The sequence below is a fragment of the Chanos chanos genome, chromosome 2 (genome assembly GCF_902362185.1).
Source record: "Chanos chanos chromosome 2, fChaCha1.1, whole genome shotgun sequence".
In the NCBI taxonomy this organism is placed as follows: Eukaryota; Metazoa; Chordata; class Actinopteri; order Gonorynchiformes; family Chanidae; genus Chanos; species Chanos chanos.
In genome coordinates, this window is record NC_044496.1 from 56,276,181 (window position 1) to 56,288,205 (window position 12,025).

The 12,025-nt window shown below is 40.2% G+C and overlaps 1 protein-coding gene across 1 annotated transcript in view; it reads right to left on the minus strand.

The window, feature by feature from the left end:
- pcdh11 (protocadherin 11) overlaps nucleotides 1-12,025 on the minus strand; it is a 129,978-nt gene that overhangs the window by 42,998 nt on the left and 74,955 nt on the right. Inside the window, exon 5 of the mRNA XM_030766094.1 lies at nucleotides 7,765-7,963. Coding sequence (XP_030621954.1) covers nucleotides 7,765-7,963 — 199 coding nt within the window. The remainder of the gene's footprint in view (nucleotides 1-7,764; nucleotides 7,964-12,025) is intronic.

The window sequence follows — 12,025 nt, forward strand, 5'->3', positions numbered from 1 at the left end:
GTCTGTTTGTTTGTTTGTTTGTCTGCTTATTTTACATTACAACAAACACTACAGCTAACCAAAGCCGTTTGATTGATAGTTACCATGGTAACGGTGGCCTCCAGCACAGTGCTTTTAATTACAAACATTTCAAACACGTCAGTTTTTGAAAACTACTGGATCATCATTGTTCTTTTAAAAGCACGCTGTTAAAAGCACCAGCGAATGTGCAACATTATTTCCAATAATTGCTATTCAAACAAAATATTTACATTGTTCAGTAATTTAAATGATTTTTCAGTGGCCAAGACTTGAGAAGAATGTGGTGTGGAATGGAAGAATTACACTGAATGTGTGGAAATTTCAGCCTTACTGGCCTGACAGTGGTTAGCGAGAGGTATGGATCAGATTGTTTGATATAAGCCCCACTGAGCATGGAATACATTGTCCAGAGATGCAATCGCACTCGACACTTATTGATTCATTTTCAAAACCAGACACCAGTCTCACTCAAGACATTAACAAGCCCAGCAATGGCAGTTTTTAATTGCAGGACCCTTTGAAAGCCTTCTCAATTCAAAGAGTTGAGGAAAGAATGACAGATGATAAATCTGTGAATGAAAGACCTGCATCTGAACCTGACTCTATCTGTTGGTTCATACTGAACATTGACTTCTCAAGAGCCTGTCTCTGGAGTCTCCAGATAATATCCTTCAGGATGCCTTCTCAGTAACCACAGGATTTAAGACACCAGTGGATGTTTTATCGCCAAATGCTATCTATTCCTCATTAAAAAAAAAACAGTATTTAATCCCTATTATAAATGTTAATTAAAAAGCTAATCTCAGAATTTTTTTTTTTTTTACCAATAGCAAGTGTCTTGCTTCTAGAAAACTCTCTTGCTTGTAGAAAACTCAGTCCATGCATGGAAACTGCACACACAACTGGTAGTAGTGCATTTGTGCTTTTGCTAGTTAATAAGTAATGTGTGTGGTATGTATGATACACACTAACTGTGTGAGAGAAAGCTCAGATTAACAGCTGTAGAACTGCAGGAACTAGTCTGAATTTTCTTCCTTTTACATTATGCATCAGTGATATATATTTTTTCTCAGGAGAGACACTTTCACGATAGGCATTCATAACAGTGTTTGAAGGATAAACCTGCAGGGAAAGAGGGAGGGAGAGCTGAACTGGAAATCAAATATTCCATGGCGGCACCTTCTTGAAAAGATTTTGATAAATTGTGATCTAAGGTGATATGTTTTTCATTACAAAATCTTACTTTAAAATGAAGAGTTGATTTTTTTTTGTGTGTGTGTGTGTGTTCTATTGAATTGCCTTTCCATTCCAGTTGTGAAAATTATGCTAGACCCACACTCACACAATAAACACAAATAAAAACAACCTTTGTATTCGTACATTTGAGCTGAGGTTTGAGTAGTACGGTGAGGCGAACATGAGTTCTGAACTTTAATGGGCCCTGTTCAACTCTTTATGTGCACATCAGAGAGACAAAGAGCAAGATGCAACTGCTTCATAAACTAAAAAAAGAAGGTTTCTTACTTGACACTCCTGGCTCCTCCAGTGAAATAAAGGAGGTTTCAGTGATTTAAGTTGACTCACAAGATCAATAGCTTGTCTCTCCCAGACAACTATCAATGGCATTTGAACCAGACGAAACATTGGTTCCCCTCCAGATCACCTTTAAGAAGTGAACACTTCCCTAAAACCCCTGGTGGCTCTGATGGATATACAGATGAAAACGTCCAAATCTCCAAATCCCAACACGCTAAGATAGAAGCCTGACACGGTCAAAGACGGGGGGGGGGGGCAACTATGTAGGGTAATACTCAAAATAGTCTCATTCAGTGTTGCGGCAAGGCGTAGACCTGCAGCTGGAGTAAGCAAAGGGAACGTGTAGCTCTAAGCTCTTTATTCATTAGAAACTTAAAGCTATTTTTTTTTTTTTTTTAAATCAGGGTTAAGAGCCGGAGTGGAGAAACGAACAAACAAACTCAAAAGTTGAGAACTTAAATGAGATTCGACTAGAGCTGTTAGTCTGACCCTGTACATGGTCACCGCCTCCAGATGCACACGCACACACACACACACACACACACACACACACACACACACACACACAGACACACGCGCGCGTGCGCACACACACACACACACAATTTATATGGTAGCATAGTTAGTGAGGATTCAAATGGTCTTCCCAAGTGTAATTTCTCTAGCTTCTGTGATTCAAATTATAATCCACTAGAATTGTAATAAGACTCTTTTGAATGATAGTGTAAATATATGCAATAACCTTATAAATTTCACCCTGGCAACAACACAGCAAGTTTAGCGTAAATGTCAAGTTTTTCGGATGTCAAGGCCTAGGAATATATATTTCTGGTTTATGTTTGACTTTCTGACAAGCAAGTGTCAATCACGACCTTACCATTTCTTCACATTCAGAAACAGCAGAAATATCAAATTATGCAAATTATCTTAACAACAACAAGAAAAGACCCCCTTTAATATCTCTCGTCAAAAAGCGATACGCAGAAATCTAACATTAACATACAAAATAAAACAACAAAGTGTGGATGCATTGATGCTTAAGGCAACTGAAATTAAAAAAGAAAAGAAAGAAAGAAAAAAAAATCAAACACAAAAAGAACCCTTAGATCATGAAATATGCAACGGTTGTTGTATGGTTAGGATGGTTCACTCAGAATGATTTGAATAAGACTGACCTTTAAATAGAAACTACCAGGAAACAGATAACACATTGTGGAACATAGAAAAAGTCATCTATCAGATCTCTTTATTACAGGCTGGTAATGGTTCCACTGAGAGGGCAAAAACACATATAATAACTAGGATAATGATCCAACCAGAGGTCATAACAGTGTAAGGGAAAAAAAAAAAAAAAAAACGTAATTCAGATTTAAAGTAAGTGTCACATCTTTGCACAGAATCGCTTTTCCCCAGATGCTGCTGACATTTGATCACTAATTATGAAAATTTTCTTTCCGTCGGACAGATTGGGCCTCGTGAAGAGAAATCACTCTGTGTCAAAATGTTTCAAGAGAGAAATTTGGTGTGTGGGGGGAAGAGATTTACACAACCCAATGTAATTAAGCTCCTCATTCATAATTGTTAATTGCATAAAGTAATGGGGCACCATGATTTGATTAAATGAAAATTTGCTTCACTTAGTGCGGCAGTACTTTCCTGTTCCATACATAACAATGACTTTAAAGGCATGGCTTTGATATGACGGGACTCGGACAGCCATGCACCCAACCACAAGATGCAAAGCTAAACAAAAAGAGCAAACAGAGAGAGAGAGAGAGAGAGAGAGAGAGAGAGAGAGAGAGAAGGGGGGGGGGGGTCAAGGTGGGGAGGAAAGAATTTGTACCATTTCATTTCGGGTCACTGTGAAGCAGCAGAGTTAATAGAGATTATTCTAAACTAAAATGCTGTAACAGAAAACAATAATGAAAATGACCCAAGAATGCACTTAGTGAAAGTGTACAATAAAACTCTTACTTCTGAAACTTTATGGGAATCTTTAAAACGCTAATCTTATTACACTTAGAATGAATATAAAAGGATTGGTTTATTTATTTATTTATTTTATAGCAGATTTAGATCTTAGAAAGACAAGACATAAGCTGGTCATTGAGGGTCCATATGGTAGAGATTAAGATAGCCTTTTTTATCTTTTTCATGGGCTAACACTAACCACGCGCACTACACTAAGACCTCTGCTTTTAACTGGCCAAATGCCCACATCTGCCAAAGCGGACGCGTCTTTCCGTCTATAGGGGCAGGATACAAACAACATCGCCCAGAAATTAGGTCAGAGTTTAGGTTGGAATTTTAGAACAAAAAAAAACCCAACAACAACAACAAAAAACAGATGTTTTTGCTCTTTGTCCACATGGATATATTTTGGCCTACAATCATATCCATATGTTATTCTGTAGGAAATGAGTCTTTGTAGAAACAAAGAATAAAAAAATTCCTTAGGTCTTGTGATAGATCATTTCTGTTAACTACGTAACAACATGCTAACAACTAATCTTTGTTTTTGTTTTTTTTTTTCCTGTTTTTTTTCCCTGGTTTCCTGAAGAATAATACCCAAGACAGTAAAAATGCCGCGCTCACCTATCGGCTGGCCAGAGGATGTCTGGAGAGGTTGTTAAAGATGTAAATCAACACAAGGCATTTCTTCAGCTGGACAGATCTATAAATATCCATAATATAATTAATCTGACTTGTTTGGAAGGAAACAAACTGACTCATGCAATCGTCAAGCACACCATTAAGGCAAATTAGCTTTGTAGTGTACTCCTCAGAGACAGTCTGCAGTCCAATCTTCATTTAACGCTCGTGACAAATCAGCTTACTAGTGTTTCGCCAGTGAATTTGTTATAAGGGAATTATTTATGATCTTCTTCAAGCAAACGCATTTAAAAAGAAGAGTTTATTAAATATTATTATAAAAATGTCACTTCTTGATATTGTTGTTGTTGTTGTTGTTCTTGTTTTGTGTCCTTGTGTGTGTGTGTGTGTGTGTGTGCGCGTGCGTGTGTGTGTGTGTGTGTGTTTTAAGAACAGAGCAGAGAATTTATACAGGTGTAGGACGTTCTTCCCCCCAGAGTCTGTTGGTTGGAACTAAATGACATAAGAGCAGAAGGTTCAAAATCGCCAGGGAGGAAAACAAACAATGCACAGCCTCCTGGTTTCCATGGCGATGATAGAACACACACACACACACACACACACACACACACACACACACTTTTACGCATTATACTGTTTGATGTCAAGTACAAAGGTTTGGTAACTGCCTAAGGGACGACTAAGAATTGAAACTGTTAATTGTTTGAGATGTGCTTTTCCTCTCTGACAGCTGTTGAGGGGAGAAGGTGGGCGGAGCCAGCAGCAGACATGGTAATTCTGTCACAGTAAATTGAGGCTTTTAGCCAATCAGCCTGAGGCCAAAACCGAATGTGCAGAACAGAACACAAACGTGGTGAAGTGGAGCGAACAGGGCTGTTGACAATCTGATAAAGTGAGCCCAGAGAAAGGGAGCAAAAGAAGGACCATAAAACGGATTGCTCCCTACCTCATAAATAACTGTAACATAAATGTCATATGAACTTTATTTCAAGAGTGGGTGGTCTAATAAAGATGCTGTTTTAAAAAAGGAGTGGAGAAATTCATTGTCATAAGAAGGCCATATCCTCTGCTTTCTCCAGGTTGTTACTCAGAGAAAGATGACACGCAAGACCTTGCTACATCACCTTTTCAGACATAAACCCCTCTGAGGTTACCCACGTTTTATTCTCTTACTTCAAATCACCAACCCCCCCCCCTCCACCCCCCCCCCCCCACCCCTCTCCCGTCGGCCTGCCTCTGTTCCTCTCTTTTCTTTCTCTTCTTCTCTCTATCCCTCTCCCTCTCTCTCTTGTTCTCACTCTTTTCAAATTGAGACGACAAGATAAGCGTGTGCCATTGCCCCAGCTGCCTGCCGCCTATTGATAAAACCATATCTAATCCGTCTTGGGTTTCCTACGCTGCCAATGCACTCTTCTCTCAGTCTGTCAACAGAGAGAGGGGATCTATCTCTCCTTTTGAACTCTCAACCACAGTGTCAGCTTTTATCAGTGAACTTTTGGGCAGGAAAATGAGGCTGAATGAACCAGCTGAGTTTCAGTTTTTTTGGTTTGTTGTTTTTTTTGTTTTTTTTTTGCTTTTTTTTTGCAATGCATACATGTCATGCCTGCGATGGACTGGCCACCGGTCCACGGTGTTTCCCTACTTTTCACCCAATGAGTGCTCGGATATGCTCCGGCGCCCCCCGCGAGCCAAGTCAGGATAAGCAGCTTAGAAAATGAATGAATGAATGAATGAATGAGTGAATGAATGAGTGAATGAATGAATGAGTGAATGAATGAGTGAATGCCATGCCATAGTGAAACCAACACAGAGATAGAAACTTCACCTTCTGCTTTTTAGTTGTTTTTTTTTCCCCCCTCAAACTAGTGCCTCCCTTGATTATAAATACATGACAAGTTTTCATTTTTTATTTTTTTTTTTAATCAATCTAACACTTGCACTACAGCAAATAATCTCCAGGATAAAATGTGTATTATGTTATTTCTTTCTCTATTTCTTTCTCTCTCTCTCTCTCTCTTTTTTTTTTTTTCTTAACTCATGTTTATGCATAACTCTGTCAGTTTGGAATCTCTTAGTCCCACTGCTTGCTAGGTTTCAGCTTTTGCTTTGACAACAAAATATTATATATTATGTGTACAGTAATTTTCCCCAATGCAAAAACCTCACTCAACAGGACAGTTTCGCGTACAGTGCGACTGACTGTCAAATTCATGTTTATTCTTTTACCTTGTCATTATGCTGGTAATTAATTTGAAATCTACTGTGGCTGCGTGACTGGGAACCGGGTTTGAAGGCCCAGAATCGTAAAGGGATGTATATGAGGAATTATGTATCCATAGTTGTCATCTGAACCCAGGTCCAGCTCTGACACAATGCGTGCATTATGCGCTGATTTGTGAAGCTGATTTTACAAACCTTGAGACGCGTCTATCATAGAATATTAACAAGGAGAAGTGCAATCACTTGCTGCATTTCAATCAGGTTTGGAACCCTGCTTTTATTTATTTATTTACTTATTTACTTATTTATTTATTTATTTATTTACCTCCTTACTTATTTACTGAAACATAAAAGATCATATGCTCACACAGAGACAATATGAGGCAAAAGGCCATTATCATAGACCGCCGACTAGTCGGGCAGCAGCTAATCTGAGAGAAAAGATTGCAGATCATGTCTATGGAAATAGTTTGGGGGCGAGAGTGAGGGGGGGGGGGGGGGGGGGGGGGGGGGCTGATGTTGCCATACGAATACATTCACCCTGTCTTCAACACCACTGGCTCCTGTCAAATCCTTGCTGCAATGCAGAGGGGGAAAGCCATGTGAGACACCATTGTCTCAGTTACGACCCCCCCCCCCCCCCCCACCCCCCCCTTCACTGAAAAGATATCTGCAGGTGTATGCCAGGCAATTTATTTCTCCATTTCTGTCATTTCCAGAAAAAAAAAAAAAAGGTGTGTGTGTGTGTGTGTGTGTGTGTGTGTGTGGAGGGGGGGGGTTGTTACGGATTTGACAACATGAGCGATGCCACGGTAATTCACGCATATCATTGATGCTTGGTGGGACACTGAGGATGGGAGTGGATTTATGGTGATCAGAGTTCTATCCTCCTGCTTTTCTGGGTATGGGGGGAGTGTAGAACTAGCCTGTGAATCAAAGTCCTGTCCTGACAGCCTTTCACACCTTTCCTGCTTTACATACAGGATACCGTGGTTTATTTTTTATTTTTATTTTAATTTTTTTTATACAAACACCAAAGGCAAAGAAGGGGGCTTGATAACTAGGCCACACGACACCACAGAGCTCCAAACAAGCTTTGCAATGAGACATTTGCAGTCACTCATATTAATGGGGGGGTCGGCCGTATATCTCACCGTGGCACAAATACTATCCGGTCCCTTTTCGGATCATTACACAATAACAACTTGAGCAAATAAACAGCCTTCCTCAACAAGCCTTATTTGCTCCATAAAGCAGCATTATGGAGTTCACTAAACATGGGCAGCTCAATTGCCCTCCGTGTTCCTCAACAGCGTCTCGTTGTCTCGGGGTAAATTAACAGGGGGGCAGACGATGCCTGTGGCGGGTACTTACTGGATTCGGGGTCAGAGTTGCCGTCGCCTTCGGTACGACTGTTGGGTGAGGTCTGTTCGTAGTACTCTTCCTGGGGGAAACCCAGGGGCAGTGGTTGAGTGGTACTGGTACTGCTGCTGGGTTCCTGTTCTCCCAGTCCACTGTCGCTGCAGCTCTCCTGGGAGCCGTCCGGGAGGTGAAAAGTCACGCGTCGTTGTGTCTGTAACACACCAACACACACACACACACACACACACACACAGACACATTAAGCACTGGGCATTAAGAACAAAGCAGTGTGACTTCAGGGGTTTGAGGTAACGAATGACAATGTGACTCAGTTTGTTGTACATCATGATAATACCGCTCACTGTGTTGCTGGAGGAAACAGAACATGCCCTCAGCTTAGTCATTACGGCCTGTCTAGCAGACCTGTAATGTTCGCTACTTAGAAAAAAAAAAAAAAAAAAGAATTTTATAGACGGTAAAAGAAAAGAAAATCACCTACTCTTAAGTAGAGAAAAAAAAATGGCATGTCTAAATAAAGAAAGAAGAGGAAGAAGATTGTGTGAATGTTTTAGTCTCAGTGTTCTCCCCTGTAGTGCTCTCTTTATTTATTTATTTCTGCATTAATTGACAGAGACGTCCCACGGTCACGCTAAATGCAGAGTCTGTTTCGCTGGGCTCCACTGCCTTGACCCACTGGCCCATTTTACAGGCGGAACTGGGGGTGTGGGTCGGGGAGTGGGGAGGGGGGGGCCCGCATGGATCAAGTGCCTATAAGCAAGCAGCATGGACAAATGTATGTAGATTTTTTTTTGTTGTTGTTGTTCAAAGGAGAACACACACGCCTGTCTAGGGAGAGTCAGACACACCGCTTTGTATCGGTGACCTTTGTGCAGGCTCTCAATTTGTTGGAACTAAGAAAACAGCCAAAGGCGAAACTGAAGCATTACACAATCCTTCATGAAACAGGACAAAATCCTTTTCTTTTCTTTTCTTTTCTTTTTTTTTTTTAATGTCTTGTACGATAAATACTGGGAGGTTCACACAGAGGAGAAGTTTATTTTATCTATTCTGTTTGCATGGTTTTTTTGGGGTTTTTTTTTTTTTACCTCTTGGACAGCTCGTCTCAAACTGTAATATTTTAATGGTAAGAATAAAACTGCCAAAATACGCTCTGGAGGTCGAAATTCCCTGAATGGAACGAGGCACCGCTGTCAAGATACGTTGGCTGTATTCTGTGTTAGCTTCTCCTATCCAGTTGGTCTGCATATAAAAAAACCTGGGTTTTTTTGGTTTTTTTTTTCTTCTTTTTTTTTTTTTGGCTTCTGTTTAAAGAGAAGGGGCTGTTTAAATGGCACATCTTCAGAAGAGAAAGTAAACACATAAGAAAACGCTTTCCCACCGTCAATTAAACATTAATTGGACATAAGTACTGCTAGTATTTAAAACTATTAGGACAAAATAGTCCAGTAGTCAAACAGGAAAAACAAAACAAAACAAACAAACAAAGAAACAAACAAATAAACAACAACAACAACAACAAAAGAGACAAGAAACATCACATTCTCTAACATGCATGAAGTTTTCTGCTCACCCTCTCATTATATCGGTTAAGAACAGTTAAAGCGTGTTAAGAATCAAAAAGCCATCATTAACACGGGCTCCTCAGAGCTCCAGGGAATCAATACGGCATTGTTGAAAATGCATTTCTTGTGTCACTGTGGAACACAGATAAAGTCCTTATTGTTCTTTGATAAAAACACAGAGAGCGGGAATGGCTGTGGAAAAAACAAAAAACAATAAATAAATAAATAAAGAAAGAAAAAAAAAGAAAAAAGAAAAAAAAAAGGCTCTTGGCACGAGGAGAGACCATACAATGCCAAAAACACAAGGCGGCTTACCAGTTTATTTCAGAGCTATTGTTACGATGAGTCAACTAAGTCTCCACAATTAGCTCTCCCAGTGAATTACTGCGAGAGTTATTGCATCATAGGTGGTGATACTGTTACCCCAGACACAGATTCAGTGGAACAAATCCAAAAAAAAAAGAAAGAAAAAGAAAAGAAAAGAAGAAAAAGTGATCCTAAGAAATATTTTCTCTCTCTCTCTCTCTCTCCCCTTCAACTTCTACTTCTTATTTCTCCGAACACAATCCCTTCCAGACGTAATAAGAGGTGTAAAGGACAGCTGGTCAGGCTGTGTTATTATCTTCCCCAGCTCACAAGTCCAGGTTTTCTGCTCATTACATCAAATTGCTTTGTTGCTCACTGGCCTTGATTACAAGAGTTCTCTGAACGGCAGCTCGGCCATAAATATCAGCCTTCTCAAGTTTACCATATCCAGGGTCTCTCTCTCTCTCTTTTTTTTGTTTTGTTTTGGGTTTTTTTTCCTTTTCCTAGAGACTGGGGTCAGGAAAGGTGTGGATTAAGTTCTCTCTCTCTTTTTTTTCGCATTGTGTATTTTAATCGCTCCATCATTATAGGTCTACACAATCATGTCATCACACTTTGATAAGCGGGCGGCGTTCCTGTTACCTGATGCAGTCTCTCTTGGTTTGAAATTTTGTGGCTACTCATTGTATCTAATACTGTTCCTCTCCTCATTGTCATGCTCTCTGGATTCTTGGATTGGCAACAGATTGACGTTTTGATCTTGGAAATACTTTTACAACAGGGATATTTGCAGCGACTACTATCAGGTGCAGTACTTTGGAACTATTCTTTCTTTTCTCCTGTTAGAACTTTACTATGTTTTTTTTTTTTTTCCTTTTCCTTTTCCTCACAGTTCATTATTGACTGTAGACTGTCGACGGCATGACCTTTGATCTACTCCTACCTTTGACCTCCGAGAGCCGTCTTCTCTCGGGCAGCGTGTGCCTGCTCACGGCTGACAGTCCGACAGAGTGTTGTATGGGAATTATACTGCCTCTAATTTAGAAAAAGTCAACAACAAATAAAACAAAGCTCCAGTTACGCCAGCTGTGGATTCGTTTTTCAGGTCGCTGTCAGAGAAATGACAATGATCGAGTTAGTGTGGGGATTTATCCCCTGTCAGATGATGAAAGCAGGCGTAGTCAGAGAACTGTACCTAGGCAAGGCTCTTTGCAGGTGCTTCTCTGTACTAGCAAAAAGTCGGATCTAAATAAAAAAAAAAGAAAGAAAATAGATGCTCTACTGCTGCAAAGAGATTGTTCTTCTTCTAAAAGAAAAAAAAAAGGTAGCATATGATCAGTTTTAAAGTCTTTTTTTTTTTTTGCCTTTGTCTGTGAAAAGAACAAACCCCCACATCAAAATGGAAAGGACTTACATAGCAAGCAATCAAAACTAAATGTTTTCATTACAACAAAGTGCTCTACCATCAAGTAAATGGATTTGGTTAACCAAACAGCGTTAATAGTTTTATCAAATTAACATGTGTCCGTTCTAACGAAATCAGGGCCGAGTTTGAGCCCATAAATCTTATGCTTGCCCCATAATTTGTCATTGTTGTGTGCTTCTATGGTTTGAGCCCAAGCCCTCAGAAACATTAACGTTGTGCTAGCTGCAGTGATGTGGAGTCGACATAAAGAAAGCAGTTTTAGATAGTTGCCAAGACTGAAAAAAGGCCCGGATCTCCACTTCACGCTTCTAATTACAAGGCATGTTCTCAAGTGCTACGCCTGCAATGATGAAAAAAAAAACAAAAAACAAAAACAGCAAAAAAAAAAAAAAAAAAAAAAAAAAAAACAGCTGTCAAGGACGATTAGAGCAAAATCAGAACATCAGACCCGTTTCATCCATCTGATGTCCACGCTGACTGCCTGCCGTGAACGCGGGGAGAATGTCCAATTCACTTGGCCTATCAAAATTTATCTTTTGAGAAAAGATGGCCCTATTTCCTATTTACATACACAAAGTCCAGTAAATCCCAGAGCGAAAAGCGAAACACACCTCCTCTCGGTACAGAGTCAAGGTGTGCATGTATTGTAAAGCATTATCACTTGTTTGAAGAACGTGCCAGAAATCCATAAAGTACACACAAGCCGCTGGAGGAGATATCAAGACCAAACAAAGCCTGTCCAACCAGATAAAACACAGCCATCAAAAGTATGTGCATAAAGATAAAAAAAAGAAGGGTTGGGGGTGGTGTGGGGGGAGGGGGGGTGGGGGGGAGAAAAGGAATAAAGCCAAATTGGGTAACGAGCCAGCCATCAGCAAAGCTCCTGGCCGCCGGCGAGAGGGACAACGTGTGGCGTGAAGCTGGATGGGCCGGGAAGAGGATTAGATGGCTCTTATAT